This window comes from Lepidochelys kempii, chromosome 1 (genome assembly GCF_965140285.1).
Source record: "Lepidochelys kempii isolate rLepKem1 chromosome 1, rLepKem1.hap1, whole genome shotgun sequence".
NCBI classification, from domain to species: domain Eukaryota; kingdom Metazoa; phylum Chordata; order Testudines; family Cheloniidae; genus Lepidochelys; species Lepidochelys kempii.
Genome location: NC_136380.1, coordinates 158,816,740 through 158,834,820, shown reverse-complemented (window position 1 = coordinate 158,834,820; position 18,081 = coordinate 158,816,740). Strand labels below are relative to the sequence as shown.

Genomic DNA, 18,081 nt, shown 5'->3' with positions numbered 1-18,081 from the left:
CATGCTTGGCCCCATCTTCCCTTTTGTGCCCATGCCTGCCTGCTGGCCCCCTCAGCAGCAGCATTGAGGTAAGTCCACTTTACACCTTGTTTGAACCAGGAGTGGAGACCTTGACCCTGAAGAACCATCCTTTCTGCTGCCTACCTCACTTCCCACTGATCCATGGCTCCACGTAGGGCCCTGTGGAGGGAAAGAGTTCTGGGATTGCTAACCCTCAGAGCTCACAATGAGTTAGAACCTAAAGATTCATGAGACTTTAAAAATAAATTTCCTTCCAGTTTTTCAGGCTTTAGGCTTCAAACCCAGTTATAGGTCCATAAGCCATTTCAAGGCCTCCTCTGTGACACTGTGGATATCACCCACGTCGTCATCCCTATTTGGGGCACTGTGTTAGATGTTTTTCATGTTCTCACTGCAGCCTCATGAAGGGGAGTCTTTGATTTTCCACATTACATCAAGTAGCTGCAGCTTCTATGGTTTATTTGGATGTGGTTCAGTATGGCCCAAAGTCTGCACAGCAGATTGAAACCTGGAGGGCAGCTAATTGGGTCAATGATAATGTGCTTGTTTGGAACAGTGAATGAGGTCCAGACACTTTGCCATTCCCTGGCTAGATCCAGAGACATGAGGTGGCTGCATGTGGTTTCTGCAATTTCAGGCATTGTTGGGGTATGGTGTCCATAATCTGCCTGATGGGAAGTTGGATGGAAGAGGATAACCTTCACGTGGTTCACCATGTTAAGTGGAAAACCACAACTCAAGTAATCAAACTGGCAACTGAATGTTGACTGTCAGTCAAAAGACCAACAAAATAATAAGTATAAGTAATAAATAAGTATCTGGTTAAAAGATAGGAGACAAAGGGTAGGAATAAATGGTCAGTTTTCACAAAGGAAAGAGATAAATAGCAGGGTAACCCAAGGATCTCCACTGGGACCAGTGCTGTTCAACATATTCATAAATGATCTAGAAAAAGGGGTAAATAGTGAAGTGGCAAAGTTTTCAGACAATGCAAAATTAGTCAAGATAGTTAAGACAAAAACTCACGGCAAAGATTTACAAAGGGATCTGTAACAGCATGTCACCCACCTCTTGCGAGCACCCTATTCTGCTATGGTGTGTCTGCAGTTTTTTCCAATTTCCTCTAATCATGGTGCCCCTGTCGGCTGCTGCACTTGTCAGGCAGGCCTTTGGTGCCTCCGCCCTCTCACAGTCCATGTGAGGAACTGAAGAAAACAACTTCCTTTCGGGGTATACTGTCTAACCGAGCCTATCTCAAAGTCCTCAGTAACGTCCTGCAGCTCCTCCTTGTCTCAGTCACTTCACAGTCCAACAGGGCCCATTGCAATTCCCTTCCTCTGGCAACATCTCTGTAGCCCAGCCCAGGCTCCAGTCCTCAGTCTGACCAACAGGGTCTATCTCAGTACCCTAGTTGGCCGGCTTACTTGCAAAGGTTCCTACTCTTGGATGGAGCAGCACCCCCAGGGCTTCCTCCATGGTGACTCTTCATCTGCCCTTCTGTCCTCTGACTCTGGATCTCCAGCTGGGTCAGTCTCAGTTCAACCCCCTTCTAAGCGGTTTACAGTTCCATATACAGTCCTTTCCCTGGGCTTATCTAAACTCCCTTCTGTCAGGTCACAGCCACTTCCCCAATGGCTGTTGGAGGGGACCCAGGCCCACTCATTACTTTGAGCCCCAACCCAGGAAGCCTCTAAGTAGCAACTATGTGCCACATCACTTTAACTAACTGTGTTTCCCTGGGCCACTTCCTCATGGCCCTTATCTTTGTCGAGTGCCAGCAGCCAGCCAGGAGCATCTTCTTTGCTCCCTATCCCTGCCAGCAACAACCTGCCGTGGCTATTTCAGCTACTGCAGTCAACCAGGAGCACTGCTTGCTCCCCCAGTTCCCGCCAGCAGGCTGAACTTACTCTGGGCTCACAGCTCCATTTATACAAGTCTGCTAGACCCTGATTGGCTGCTCCCTGCAGCCTCTCTGATTTTCTGCATCCTACGCCACCTCTCTAGGCAGCTTGGAGGATCTTTTCCACTGCCTTTTTCTGGGGCAAGGTGTGGCACGGCAAGGCCTACAGCTGGGGGCCTCAAGGCCTAGTCTACCCCATCATAGGATCTCACTAAATTGGGTGACTTGGCAACAAAATGGCAGATAAAATTCAATACTGATAAATGCAAAGTAATGCACATTGGAAAACATTGGAAAACCTTCCATCTGAGGAGAAATTAAGACAACTGGGACTGTTCAGTTTAGAGACAGCTAAGGGCCAGGGATATGGTAGAGGTCTATAAAATCATGAATAGTGTGAAGAAAGTGAATGTGGAAGTGTAATTTACCTCTGCACATGACACAAGTACCAGGGATCATCCAATGAAATTAATGGGCAGCAGGTTTAAAACAAACAAAAGGAAGTACATCTTCACACAACGCACAGTCAACCTGTGGAACTTGTTGCCAGGGGATGTTGTGAAGGCCAAAACTATAACTGTATTAAAAAAAGAATTAGCTAAGTTCATGGAAGATAGGTCCATCAGTAGCTATTAGCCAAGATGGTCAGGGACACAACCATGCTCAAGGTGTCCTTACATCTCTGACCGCTAGAAGCGGCGATTGGATGACAAGGGATGGATCACTCAATAATTGCCCCGTTCTGGCACCTGGCACCAGCTACTGTCAGAAGGCAGGATACTGGGCTAGATGGACCATTGGTCTGACCCAGTGTGGCCATTCTGATGTTCTTATTATGGGGATCCAGTGGAGTGGGGCTCCACCTATGTCTGGTTCCCACAGTGGTGTGAGCTTAGCTTGTGCCAAAGGCAGAAGTTGAAGCATGCCTTCTGCTGTTCTAACTTCTCCTGATGTGAGCAGTCAGGAATCAGGGAGTGGCAGCCAGCTTTCTGAGGCCACCACTCCCTATTATGCAACACAAACAAAGTGGAGAATCAGGGACATAATTTTGAAAGAAATAGGAAACATTAGGAACATTAAAAACAAACTGGTATGCAACACACCAGTTATAAATTTTATTTGGATTTATTGAAAATGATAAACAGTTGCCCAGTACTAAACCAGTGAAGAGGATTTTTTTTTTTTTAAAATAGTTGGTACCCAAACCCCACCCCATCCAGTAATTAACTGTGTCATTGTATAAGACAGGAATGACCTGGAAATCAAAATTATTACAGAGTAGAAATCAGAAGATTTAAACACATTCCTTCATCAATGGTTCTATTGACAGAGAAGTTGCTGGTGTAAATTCCTGGGGTAGATTTTCTTTAATAATCTGAGGGTAGAAAAAAAAGGGAAAACCAATATTTTAGGGTCAGATTTTCCCATCAAGTCCACAGGTCAATGAAAAGTATTTTTTCTGAATCCTGAAGCAGCAAAGCTGTGACAAATTGAGAGGTGTCTATCAGGCAATTGTTCAGCACAACGGTCCCCTTCTGCACATCCTCAGCTGACTGTACACAGGAGTTCAGCTGGTCTAATAGAAGGAGTGTGTCAAGATTTTATTTTTCTTTAGTTCGGTTATACCCAGGAGGTGGTGAGTAAGATCAGAGCAGAGGCCCTGATAGTAGAAATTGCACAAAGGCTGGGATGCCACAACTGGAATCTGCACCAGCTTTTTGTGCCCTTCATGTGAGATTTGTGCTGATGGCTACTGAATGACAGAGGATCCTAGCTGTAGAGAGCCAGCAGCAGAATAATAGTATATATCATATGCACATAAACCAATACAGGGAGATGAAACAAATGTATGTCATATGGGTATGTCTACACTACGAAATTAGGTCGAATTTATAGAAGTCGGTTTTTTTTAAATCGGTTTTATATATTCGAGTGTGTGTGTCCCCACAGAAAATGCTCTAAGTGCATTAAGTGCATTAACTCGGCGGAGCGCTTCCACAGTACCGAGGCAAGCGTCGACTTCCGGAGCGTTGCACTGTGGGTAGCTATCCCACAGTTCCCGCAGTCTCCGCTGCCCATTGGAATTCTGGGTTGATATCCCAATGCCTGATGGGGCTAAAACATTGTCGCGGGTGGTTCTGGGTACATATCGTCAGGACCCCGTTCCCACCCTCCCTCCCCCCGTGAAAGCAAGGGCAGACAATCATTTCGCGCCTTTTTTGTCTGCTGCCAGCCAAAGATGTAAAGGATAGATGGAGTGGGTCAGAACAAGAAATAGACCAGATTTGTTTTGTACTCATTTTCCTCCTCCCCTGTCTAGATCACACTGCAGTCAGTCACAGAGAAGGCGCAGCGAGGTTAATCTAGCCATGTATCAATCAGAGGCCAGGCTAACCTCCTTGTTCCAATAACAACGATAACTTTGGTGCACCATTTCTTATTGGAACCCTCCGTGCAGTCCTGCCTGAAATACTCCTTGATGTACAGGCACACCCTTTGTTGATTTTAGCTCCCTGAAGCCAACCCTGTAAGCCGTGTCGTCAGTCGCCCCTCCCTCCGTCAGAGCAACAGCAGACAATCGTTCCGCGCCTTTTTTCTGTGCGGACGCTATACCAAGGCAAGCATGGAGGCCGCTGAGCTCATTTTGGCAATTAGGAGCACATCAACCACCACACGCATTATCCAGCAGTATATGCAGCACCAGAACATGGCAACGCGATACCGGGCGAGGAGGCGACGTCAGCGTGGTCCCGTGAGCGATCAGGACATGGACACAGATTTCTCTGAAAGCATGGGCCCTGCCAATGCATGCATCATGGTGCTAATGGGGCAGGTTCATGCTGTGGAACGCCGATTCTGGGCTCGGGAAACAAGCACAGACTGGTGGGACCGCATAGTGTTGCAGGTCTGGGACGATTCCCAGTGGCTGCGAAACTTTCGCATGCGTAAGGGCACTTTCATGGAACTTTGTGACTTGCTTTCCCCTGCCCTGAAGCGCATGAATACCAGGATGAGAGCAGCCCTCACAGTTGAGAAGCGAGTGGCAATAGCCCTGTGGAAGCTTGCAACGCCAGACAGCTACCGGTCAGTTGGGAATCAATTTGGAGTGGGCAAATCTACTGTGGGGGCTGCTGTGATGCAAGTAGCTCACGCAATCAAAGATCTGCTGATATCAAGGGTAGTGACCCTGGGAAATGTGCAGGTCATAGTGGATGGCTTTGCTGCAATGGGATTCCCTAACTGTGGTGGGGCTATAGACGGAACCCATATCCCTATCTTGGCACTGGAGCACCAAGCCGGCGAGTACATAAACCGCAAGGGGTACTTTTCGATAGTGCTGCAAGCTCTGGTGGATCACAAGGGACGTTTCACCAACATCAACGTGGGATGGCCGGGAAAGGTGCATGACGCTCGCATCTTCAGGAACTCTGGTCTGTTTCAAAAGCTGCAGGAAGGGACTTTCTTCCCAGACCAGAAAATAACTGTTGGGGATGTTGAAATGCCTATATGTATCCTTGGGGACCCAGCCTACCCCTTAATGCCATGGCTCATGAAGCCATACACAGGCAGCCTGGACAGTGGTCAGGAGCTGTTCAACTACAGGCTGAGCAAGTGCAGAATGGTGGTAGAATGTGCATTTGGACGTTTAAAGGCACGCTGGCGCAGTTTACTGACTCGCTTAGACCTCAGCGAAACCAATATTCCCACTGTTATTACTGCTTGCTGTGTGCTCCACAATATCTGTGAGAGTAAGGGGGAGACGTTTACGGCGGGGTGGGAGGTTGAGGCAAATCGCCTAGCTGCTGGTTACGCGCAGCCAGACACCAGGGCGGTTAGAAGAGCTCAGGAGGGCGCGGTACGCATCAGAGAAGCTTTGAAAACCAGTTTCATGACTGGCCAGGCTACAGTGTGAAAGTTCTGTTTGTTTCTCCTTGATGAAACCCCCCGCCCCTTGGTTCACTCTACTTCCCTGTAAGCTAACCACCCTCCCCTCCTCCCTTTAATCACCGCTTGCAGAGGCAATAAAGTCATTGCTGCTTCACAGTCATGCATTCGTTATTCATTCATCACACAAATAGGGAGATGACTACCAAGGTATCCCAGGAGGGGTGGTGGAGGAGGGAAGGAAAATGCCACACAGCACTTTAAGCACAGCACTTTAAAAGTTTACAACTTTAAAATTTATTGAATGACAGCCTTCTGTTTTTTGGGCAATCCTCTGTTGTGGAGTGGCTGGTTGGCTGGAGGCCCCCCCACCGCGTTCTTGGGCGTCTGGGTGTGGAGGCTATGGAACTTGGGGAGGAGGGCGGTTGGTTACAGAGGGGCAGCAGTGGCAGTCTGTGCTCCAGCTGCCTTTGCTGCAGCTCAACCATACATTGGAGCATTCTGGTTTGGTCCTGCAGCAGCCTCAGCATTGAATCCTGCCTCCTCTCATCACGCTGCCGCCACATTTGAGCTTCAGCCCTGTCTTCAGCCCGCCACTTACTCTCTTCAGCCCGCCACTTACTCTCTTCAGCCCTCCACCTCTCCTCCCGGTCATTTTGTGCTTTCCTGCACTCTGACATTATTTGCCTCCACGCATTCGTCTGTGCTCTGTCAGTGTGGGAGGACAGCATGAGCTCGGAGAACATTTCATCGCGAGTGCATTTTTTTTTCTTTCTAAGCTTCACTAGCCTCTGGGAAGGAGAAGATCCTGTGATCATTGAAACACATGCAGCTGGTGGAGAAAAAAAAAGGGACAGCGGTATTTAAAAAGACACATTTTATAAAACAGTCGCTACACTCTTTCAGGGTAAACCTTGCTGTTAACATTACATACATAGCACATGTGCTTTTGTTACAAGGTCGCATTTTGCCTCCTCCCACCGCGTGACTACCCCCTCAACCTTCCCCCCTCCCTGTGGCTAACAGCGGGGAACATTTCTGTTCAGCCACAGGCAAACAGCCCAGCAGGAATGGGCTATACTGAGTGTCCCTGAAGAAAAGCACCCTATTTCAACCAGGTGACCATGAATTATATCTCACTCTCCTGAGGATAACACAGAGAGAGAAAGAACGGATTTTGGTTGAATGTCAGCAAACATACACTGCAATGCTTTGTTCTACAGTGATTCCCGAGTATGTGTTACTGGCCTGGAGTGATAAAGTGTCCTACCATGAAGGACGAAATAAGGCTGCCCTCCCCAGAAACCTTTTGCAAAGGCTTTAGGACTACATCTAGGAGAACCGCAAATGCCAGGGCAAAGTAATCCTTTCACATGCTTGCTTTTAAACCATGTATAGCATTTTAAAAGGTACACTCACCAGAGGTCCCTTCTCCGCCTGCTGGGTCCAGGAGGCAGCCTTGGGTGGGTTCGGGGGGTACTGGCTCCAGGTCTAGGGTGAGAAACAGTTCCTGGCTGTCGGGAAAACCGGTTTCTCCGCTTGCTTGCTGTGAGCTATCTACAACCTCCTCCTCATCATCATCTTCTTCGTCCCCAAAACCTGCTTCCGTATTGCCTCCATCTCCATTGAAGGAGTCAAACAACACGGCTGGGGTAGTGGTGGCTGAACCCCCTAAAATGGCATGCAGCTCATCATAGAAGCGGCATGTTTGGGCTCTGACCCAGAGCGGCTGTTCGCCTCTCTGGTTTTCTGGTAGGCTTGCCTCAGCTCCTTCAGTTTCACGCGGCACTGCTTCAGGTCCCTGTTATGGCCTCTGTCCTTCATGCCCTGGGAGATTTTCACAAAGGTTTTGGCATTTCGAAAACTGGAACGGAGTTCTGATAGCACGGATTCCTCTCCCCAAACAGCGATCAGATCCCGTACCTCCCGTTCGGTCCATGCTGGAGCTCTTTTGCGATTCTGGGACTCCATCATGGTCACCTGTGCTGATGAGCTCTGCATGGTCACCTGCAGCTTGCCACGCTGGCCAAACAGGAAATGAGATTCAAAAGTTCGCGGTTCTTTTCCTGTCTACCTGGCCAGTGCATCTGAGTTGAGAGTGCTGTCCAGAGCGGTCAGAATGGAGCACTCTGGGATAGCTCCCGGAGGCCAATACCATCGAATTGTGTCCACAGTACCCCAAATTCGAGCTGGGAACGTCGATTTAAGCGCTAATCCACTTGTCAGGGGTGGAGTAAGGAAATCGATTTTAAGAGCCCTTTAAGTCGAAATAAAGGGCTTCACTGTGTGGACGGGTGCAGGTTTAAATCGATTTAACGTTGCTAAATTCGACCTAAAGTCCTAGTGTAGACCAGGGCATATATCTGCATAGGGAAGAGATAACTGAGATGCCCCTACAATAAATATTCTCTATTTTTCAGGTTAATGAAGATGAAAAAATCACTAAAACTAGTTGAAAAGTTATTCTGATGCTAAACCATGAATTTTATTTACCCTTTTTTACTATTCCCCTCCCTACCTTCAAGTTTCCAACCAGCAGTAAAGCTGGTAAAAAAAAATTGTCAAAGTGTTTTCCAATGAAAATGTTCATGGAAAACATTTAGATTTTTAATCTAAATTAAATTAAATTAAATTTGTTAAATTAAAATAAGCTTGGTATTTTTGAAGACAAATACTGGGAGTCATCTTTCTCAATATTGAAATCCCATTGGCTAACATAAAACACAGGATTTCCACACACTCTTGGTTAAAGAAGGAAGCTAAGAGAGTTGGTTTATAAAGTTATGCTTGTTTGGGGATAGTCACTTCAAAGGAAGGGAGTGCTAAGAGTGAGATTTTCTGTACTATGTGTGCTGAATTACCCTGGCTGGACTACTGGATCTTTATTATTCTGGTCTCACTTGATATTAAGTTATCATTCATCAGTGGGATATAAAGTGTTTGCAACCTATCACAGCAGCTCAGTATGAGTGGGAGCCCAAGCTGGTGGGTCAGAGGGCTCAGTGGAAGTAAGGCAGTTTCTGACAAAGATTTGCCTCCACAGGAGTACAGATTCACAGACTGAATGGCAATGTGAATGCTCGTGAAAGTACAACTTATCACAGCAGCTCAGTGTGAGTGGGAGCCCAAGCTGGTGGGTCAGAGGGTTCAATGGCACCCCAGATCCAGGTGGCACCCCAGGGGGAACCTGACAGATTATCCTCTCGGATTATCCTCCAATCTAATCCATTTTCCACTAAACTGCGAGTACTGAGCTCGCCCCTTCCACTCCCGTAGCATTGCTGTGACTGGGCTCAGTAGTGGAACACACAGCCTGATTCAGTAGAAATGTGAAACGGCATCCCAAATCCAGCCTGCGTGAGAGCTCTGCCACTTCTTTTTCCTGCCTGGAACCCGTACAGCACTGTTTTCCCAGGAAAGTTCCTGTTCAGACCTCTTTGGCTCCAACAATTTCTCAAAAATGGATTAACGCTTAGTAATTCATTAACCCTTTATAAACCATTTATGAATGGAATGTTAATATAAAGGATGACCATTAGTCCCCTATCCTTAAAAATGATGTGGTTTCATTTTAAGCCACCACCTGAAATACACTGTGTTTGTGCATTAGGAAGTAAGGCCGTTTCTGACAAAGATTTGTCTCCACAGAAGTACAGATTCACAGACTGAATGGCAATGTGAATGCTGGTGAAGGTAAAAGCTTGGAGGGCTTTGCAACTTATCACAGCAGCTCAGTATGAGTGGGAGCCCAAGCTGGTGGGTCAGAGGGCTCAGTGGTACCCCAGTTCCAGGTGGCACCCCAGGGGGAACCTGACACAGTACCTACCCTCTCCACTTTACGCACTACTGGCTATTTTGAGTCAGGCACACATGGTCCACTAAAGATGAGATTGGACTAGGACTAGTACAGGGAGCCAATAAAGAATGAAACACACTGGGCAGCATGTGATACCGTGAGTGTATATAAGGGAGAAAGATAAGAAAATAAAGTAAGAGTGAATGAAGTTCTGTCAAAAAGGGATTTGCCAGCATCGCACAAAGCACAATGCAGGCCAGGGAGAAAACAAGCATCATTCTCCACTTCCATTAGTTTTGTATATTCAAGTAATGGGATAATTATACACATTTCATAGAAGTATGTTACCTTTTTTCAGGAGAGGATAGAAACACCAGGGCACACCTGGGTATTTTGCATCAAAACAACATCCTTTAGATGTACAATCTTTCACTGAAATGCCTGAATAACCACAGTTCTTTCTTTCTTTCACGTCCATAGCACATTCACCTGCACCTGTTAAGGCAAAGTACAAGATATCTGTACTTTCCTGGTTGTGGTTAGTTTTCAGAACTCTGCTCGTTCACATTTTTAGCTTAATAGCAGTGTCATTTATCTCCTATGCTTTCAGAAGTTAAAATTCGTAGCTCTCTCAAAATGGAATCCCCTCAATTTAAACACCCCTACCAGTAGAAAAAATGTGAAATTGTGAAATGAAATCTCAGTTCTTACAAGTAAAACCTGACAAACTATAACATTGTAGAGTGAGATTTTGAAAAGGGCTTTAGAGAGTTGGGTGCCCAGCTCTGATTGCTTTAGTGCATAGGAATGTCACCACAGTCAAGTAGAGGTGAGAGTTGTAATCATGCTCTCCTCCATTCCAGTCTAATCCACCTTCTACTAAACTATGAGTATTGAGCTCATCCCTTCCACTCCCATAGCATTGCTGTGACTGGGCTCGGCAGTGGAACACATGGCCTGATTCCGCAGAAATGTGAAACAGCATCCCAAATCCAGCCCGCATGAGAGCTCTGCCACTTCTTTTTCCTGCCTGGAACCCGTACAGCACTGTTTTCCCAGGAAAGTTCCTGTTCAGAGTAGTTTACCTGGCCCCATGGCACATACGACGGCTAAGTCTGGTATTCTTGAAGACAAATACTGGGAATCATCTTTCTCAATATTGAAATCCTGTTGGCTAACATAAGACACAGGATTTCCACACACTCTTGGTTAAAGAAGGAAGCTAAAGGTGTTGGTTTATAAAGTTATGCTCCTCTGGGGATAGTCACTGCAAGGGAAGGCAGTGCTAAGAGTGAGTTTTTCTGTACTATGTGTGTTGAATTGCCCTGACTGGACTCCTGGATATTTATTATTCTGGTCTTATTTGATATTCAGTTTTCATTTATGCCTGGCATATAAAGTGTTAATAGCTATTATGCACATGTGAGAAATGGGATTAGTTTTATGGATGGTTATAAACACATCAGTAGAAGTTGTTATAAGCCAAGGCTATGAATAAACTAATGACCTGTTGGGCTCCAACAATTTATAAAAATGGATTAACCCTTGGTAATTTATTAATTTTTTATAAACCCTTTTTGAATGCAATGTTAATATAAAGGATGACCATTAGTCCACTATCCTTAAATATTAGTTAATTACTCTCAGTATTCAAAATTCACACCTTATTTCCAGTATGAATTTTTCAAGCTTCACTTCCAGCCACTGGATCTTGCTATTCTTTTGTCTGCCAGATTAGTGAGATCTCTGGTACCACTTTCCAGGAGATGGATAGTGTAACGCTAGGAGGGTGACCTGCTGGGTTTCCTGGCCTGAAATGGGAAACCCTACATTTTGGAGAGAGGTTCACTGAGGAGAGACAGAGGCTGCCCATTTAATAACAATTTCCTGAGGATGCTTCTAATTATTGGGAATGCGACGGTTTCTACTTCAGAAAATGTTAAATTATTTCTTAGAACATTCATTAGTGAAGCTACAAATGCTATGGTTGCCTTTTTGGTAGTCAGTATCTCCAAGAGAGAGCAAAAAAGTCTGATGTAGTGAAGGAACATTGGAAACCAAGATTATTGCCCATTGATACATGGCCTGGCTTTGAGTAGGGAATGAAGCACCAGGGAACACCTTTGATGCTCGCATTAAAGCTGGTCACGAAAAATTCTCAAAATGTTTTCCAATAGAAATGTGCATAGAAAAGATTTAGATTTTTAATCTAAAGTGTATTAAAAGAAATTTCCTATTGATGTTAACGGGAGCTGGCTCATGCCGTAAGTAAGGGTTTCCTCTGCACGTTGCACATTATTGAATATTTTGACTCAAGCACATATGGTCCACTAAACATAAGAATGGACTAGGACTAGTACAGGGAGCAATTAAGGATGAAACACACTGAGCAGCGTGTGATACTGTGAGTGTGTATAAGAGAGAAAGATAAGAAAATAAAGGAAGAGCCCATGAAGTTCTGTCAAAAAGGTATTTGCCAGCATCACACAAAGCATAATGCAGGCCGGAGAGAAAACAAGCATCATTCTCCACTTCCATTAGTTTTGTACATTCATGTAATGGGATAGTTATACACATTTCATAGAGGTATGTTACCTTTTTTTAGGTGAGGATAGAAACACCAGGGCACACCGGGGTATTTTGCATCAAAACAACATCCTTTAGATGTACAATCTTTCACTGAAATGCCTGAATAACCACAGTTCTTTCTTTCCATTGAGTCCATAGCACATTCATCTGCACCTGTTAAAGACAAAGTCCAAGATTCTGTGTATTTTCCTGATCATGGTTAGTTTTCAGTACTCTGCTCATTCAAATTTTTAGCTTAACGGCAGTGTCATTTATCTCCTATGCTTTCAGAAGTTGAAATTTATAGCTCTTTCAATCTGGAATCCCCTCAATTTAAACACCCGACCAGTAGAAAAACTGGGAAATTGTGAAATGAAATCTCAGTTCTTACAAGTCAAAGCTGACAAACTATAATGTTGTAGAGTTGGATTTTGAAGAGGGCCTTGGAGAGTTGGGTGCCCAGTTCTGATTGCTTTAGTGCATAGGAATGTCACCGCAGTCAGTAGAGGTGAGAGTTGTAATCATGCTCTCCTCTATTCCCGTCTAATCCACCTTCCACTAACCTGCGAGTACTGAGCTCGCCACTTCCAGTCCCATAGCATTGCTGTGACTGGGCTCGGCAGCGGAGCACACACGGCCTAATTCAGCAGAAATATGAAACGGCATCCCAAATCCAGCCCGCGTGAGAGCTCTGCTGCTCCTTTTTCTTGCCTGGAACCCGTACAGCACTGTTTTCCCAGGAAAGTTCCTGTTCAGAGTAGTTTACCTGGTCCCACGGCTCACACTAAGGCTAAGTCTGGTATTCTTGAATACAAATACTGGGAATCATCTTTCTCAATATTGAAATCCCGTTGGCTAACGTAAGACACAGGATTTCCATACACTCTTGGTTAAAGAAGGAAGCTAAAAGTGTTGGTTTATAAAGTTATGCTCCTCTGGGGATAGTCACTGCAAGGGAAGGCAGTGCTAAGAGTAAGTATTTCTGTACTACGTGTGTTGAATTGCCCTGACTGGACTCCTGGACATTTATTATACTGGTCTTATTTTATATTCAGTTTTCGTTTATACATGGCATATAAAGTGTTAATAAATGAATACTCAATATTATGCGATATCATCTTAGAAATAGGATTAGTGTTATGGATGGTTATAAACACATCAATAGAAGTTGTTATTAGACAAGGCTATGAATAAACTAATGACATGTTTGTCTCCAACAATTTATAAAAATAGATTAACCCTTGGTAATTTATTAATTTTTTATAAACCCTTTTTGAATGGAATGTTAATAAAAAGGATGGCCATTAGTCCCCTATCCTTAAAAATTATGTAGTTTTGATTTAAGCCGCCACCTGAAATACGCTGTGGTTGTGTATTAGGAAGTAAGGCAGTTTCTGACAAAGATTTGTCTCCACAGAAGTACAGATTCACAGATTGAATGGCAATGTGAATGCTGGTGAAAGTACAAGCTTAGAGGACTTTGCAACTTATCACAGCAGCACAGTATGAGTGGGAGCCCAGGCTGGTGGGTCAGAGGGCTCGGTGGTACCCCAGTTCCAGGTGGCACCCCAGGGGGAACCTGACACAGTACCCTCCCCACTTTACGCACTACTGGCTATTTTGAGTCAGGCACACATAGTCCACTAAAGATGAGATTGGACTAGGACTAGTACAGACAGCCAATTAAGGATGAAACACACTGGGCTGCATGTGATACCGTGAGTGTATACAAGGGATAAAGATAAGGAAATAAAGGAAGAGCCCATGAAGTTCTGTCAAAAAGGTATTTGCCAGCATCACACAAAACATAATGCAGGCCGGGGAGAAAACAAGCATCATTCTCCACTTCCATTAGTTTCGTATATTCAAGTAATGGGATAATTATACACATTTCATAGAAGTATGTTACCTTTTTTCAGGAGAGGATAGAAACACCATGGCACACCTGGGTATTTTGCATCAAAACAACATCCCTTAGATTTGCAATCTTTTACTGAAATGCCTGAATAACCACAGTTCTTTCTTTCTTTTACGTCCATAGAACATTCATCTGTACCTGTTAAAGACAAAGTCCAAGATATCTGTATTTTCATGTTTGTGGTTAGTTTTCAGTACTCTGCTTGTTCACATTTTTTAGCTTAATGGCAGTGTCATTTATTTCCTATGCTTTCAGAATTTGAAATTTATAGCTCTTTTAATCTGGAATCCCCTCAATTTAAACACCTACCATTAGAAAAACTGGGAAATTGTGAAATGAAATCTCAGTTCTTACAAGGAAAACCTGATGAACTATAATATTGTAGAGTAGGATTTTGAAGAGGCACTTAGATAGTTGGGTGCCCAGCTCTGATTACTTTAGTGCATAGGAATGTCACCGCAGTCAGTAGAGGTGAGAGTTGTAATCATGCTCTCCTCCATTCCAGTTTAATCCACCTTCCACTAAACTGCGAGTACTGAGCTTGCCCCTTCTGCTCCTGTAGCATTGCTGTGACTGGGCTCTGCAGTGGAACACACAGAGCCTGATTCAGCAGAAATGTGAAACGGCATCCCAAATCCAGCCCGCATGAGAGCTCTGCCACTTCTTTTTCCTGCCTGGAACCCGTACAGCACTGTTTTCCCAGGAAAGTTCCTGTTCAGACCTCTTTGGCTCCAACAATTTCTCAAAAATGGATTAACGCTTAGTAATTCATTAACCCTTTATAAACCATTTATGAATGGAATGTTAATATAAAGGATGACCATTAGTCCCCTATCCTTAAAAATGATGTGGTTTCATTTTAAGCCACCACCTGAAATACACTGTGTTTGTGCATTAGGAAGTAAGGCAGTTTCTGACAAAGATTTGCCTCCAAAGGAGTACAGATTCACAGACTGAATGGCAATGTGAATGCTGGTGAAAGTACAACTTATCACAGCAGCTCAGTGTGAGTGGGAGCCCAAGCTGGTGGGTCAGAGGGTTCAATGGCACCCCAGATCCAGGTGGCACCCCAGCGGGAACCTGACAGATTATCCTCTCGGATATTTTGAGTCAGGCACACATAGTCCACTAAACATGAGAATGGATTAGGACTAGTACAGGGAGCCAATTAAGGATGATACACACTGGGGAGCGTGTGATACTGTGAGTGTGTATAAGAGAGAAAGATAAGAAAATAAAGGAAGAGCCCATAAAGTTCTGTCAAAAAAGGATTTGCCAGCATCGCACAAAGTATAGTGCAGGCCGGGGAGAAAACAAGCATCATTCTCCACTTCCATTAGTTTTGTACATTCATGTAATGGGATAGTTATACACATTTCATAGAGGTATGTTACCTTTTTTTAGGTGAGGATAGAAACACCAGGGCACACCGGGGTATTTTGCATCAAAACAACATCCTTTAGATTTGCAATCTTCTACTGAAATGCCTGAATAACCACAGTTCTTTCTTTCCATTGAGTCCATAGCACATTCCTCTGTACCTGTTAAAGACAAGTCCAAGATTTTGTGTATTTTCCTGTTTGTGGTTAGTTTTCAGTACTCTGCTCATTCAAATTTTTATCTTCATGGCAGTGTCATTTATCTCCTATGCTTTCAGAAGTTAAAATTTATCGCTCTTTCAATCTGGAATCCCCTCTATTTAAACACCCCTAACAGTAGAAAAACTGGGAAATTGTGAAATGAAATCTCAATTCTTACAAGTAAAAGCTGATGAACTATTACATTGTAGAGTGAGATTTTGAAGAGGCACTTAAAGAGTTGGGTGCCCAGCTCTGATTACTTTAGTGCATAGGAATGTCACCGCAGTCAGTAGAGGTGAGAGTTGTAATCATGCTCTCCTCCATTCCAGTCTAATCCGCCTTCTCCTAAACTGCCAGTACTGAGCTCGCCCCTTCCACTCCCATAGCATTGCTGTGACTGGGCTCGGCAGCGGAGCACACACGGCCTAATTCAGCAGAAATGTGAAACAGCATCCCAAATCCAGCCCGCATGAGAGCTCTGCTGCTTCTTTTTCCTGCCTGGAACCCGTACAGCACTGTTTTCCCAGGAAAGTTCCTGTTCAGAGTAGTTTACCTGGTCACACAGCTCACACTAAGGGTGTCAAGGTTCCTTCCCCACTCTGAACTCTGGGTACAGATGAGGAGAACTGCATGAAAGACCCCCTAAGCTTATTCTTACCAGCTTAGGTTAAAAACTTCCCCAAGGTACACACTTTCCCTTGTCCTTGAACCCTATGCTGCCTCCACCAAGCGTGTTAAACAAAGAACAGGGTAAGAGCCGACTTGGAGACGTCTTCCCACAAAATATCCCCCCAAGCCCTATACCACCTTTCCTGGGGAAGGCTTGATGAAAATCCTCACCAATTTGTACAGGTGAACACAGACCCAAACCTTTGGATCTTAAGAACAATGAAAAATCATTCAGGTTCTTAAAAGAAGAATTTTAATTAAAGAAAAGATAAAAATCACCTCTGTAAAATCAGGATGGTAAATACCTTACAGGGTAATCAGATTCAAAACATAGAGAATCCCTCTAGGCAAAACCTTAAGTTACAAAAAGACAAAAAAACAGGACTATACATTCCATTCAGCACCGAGTATTTTACCAACCATTAAACAAAAGGAAATCTAATGCATTTCTAGCTAGATGACTTACTAACTTAACAGAGTTTCTGAGACTGCATTCCTGATCTGTTCCCGGCAAAAGCACCACACAGACAGACAGACCCTTTGTTTCCCCACCTCCAGCTTTGAAAGTATCTTGTCTCCTCATTGGTCATTTTGGTCAGGTGCCAGGGAGGTTATCTTAGCTTCTTAACCCTTTACAGGTGAAAGGGTTTTGCCTCTGGCCAGGAGGGATTTTATAGCACTGAATACACAAAGGTGGTTACCCTTCCCTTTATTTTTATGACAAAGGGTAAGTCTGGTATTCTTGAAGAGAAATACTGGGAGTCATCTTTCTCAATATTGAAATCCCGTTGGCTAACATAAGACATAGGATTTCCACACACTGTTGGTTAAAGAAGGAAGCTAAGTGTTGTTTATAAAGTTATGCTCGTCTGGGGATAGTCACTGCAAGGGAAGGCGGTGCTAAGAGTGAGTTTTTCTGTACTATGTGTGTTGAATTGCCCTGTCTGGACTCCTGGATATTTATTATTCTGGTCTTATTTGATATTCAGTTTTCATTTATGCATGGCATATAAAGTGTTAATAAATTAATACTAACTATTATGTGCATGTTAGAAATGGGATTAGCGTTATGGATGGTTATAAACACATCAATAGAAGTTGTTATTAGACAAGGCTATGAATAAACTAATGACCTGTTTGTCTCCAACAATTTCTAAAAATGGATTAACTATGTATGAATGGAATGTTAATATAAAGGATGGCCATTAGTCCCCTATCCTTAAAAATTATGTAGTTTCAATTTAAATGGCCACCTGAAATACGCTGTGGTCATCAAAATCCAGAGAATAAATTTGAAGTCTGTTCTGCATTAGGAACTAAGACAAAGATTTGCCTTCACAGATGTACAGATTCACAGACTGAATGGCCGAAAGGTACCATTAAAATCCTCTGCGTAACATAGCCCTAGAATTTCACCTATTACTCCCTTCATCAAAGCCCAGTAACGAGCAGCACTTAGACAGCTATGCTTGATTTAAAAGACTGCAAGTGATACAAAATTTACTGCATCCCTTGGTAAATCTTACAGTGGTTAATTACCCTCACTCTTCAGAATTCACACCTTATTTCCAGTTTGAATTTTTCAAGCTTCATTTCCATCCACTAGATCTTTGTATGTCTTTGTCTGCCAGATTAGAGAGATCGCTGGTACCATTTTTGAGGAGATGCAGAGTGTAACTCTTGGAGGGTGACCTCCTGGGTTTCCTGGCCTGAAATGGGAAACTACATTTTGGGAGAGAGGTCT

At 44.1% G+C, this 18,081-nt stretch overlaps 1 protein-coding gene across 3 annotated transcripts; it reads right to left on the bottom strand.

Moving 5' to 3' along the window:
- Window positions 1–3,030: 3,030 nt before the first annotated feature.
- On the bottom strand, window positions 3,031–16,872 carry LOC140905305 (uncharacterized). Of its 3 annotated transcripts, none has more exons than XM_078854466.1 (6): window positions 16,808–16,872; window positions 15,483–15,629; window positions 14,080–14,226; window positions 12,198–12,344; window positions 9,951–10,097; window positions 3,031–3,296 (listed from the first exon to the last, which is right to left on the bottom strand). In XM_078854466.1, the coding sequence occupies exons 2-6, from the start codon at window positions 15,610–15,612 to the stop codon at window positions 3,289–3,291; spliced, it is 579 nt and encodes a 192-aa protein (XP_078710592.1). In that variant the 5' UTR covers window positions 15,613–15,629; window positions 16,808–16,872; the 3' UTR covers window positions 3,031–3,288. The 3 variants fall into 3 exon arrangements, with proteins under 3 accessions (XP_078710592.1, XP_078710591.1, XP_078710594.1); XM_078854465.1 differs by having other exon boundaries at window positions 16,804–16,859; XM_078854468.1 differs by lacking the exon at window positions 16,808–16,872 and adding an exon at window positions 15,847–15,929.
- Window positions 16,873–18,081: the final 1,209 nt, after the last annotated feature.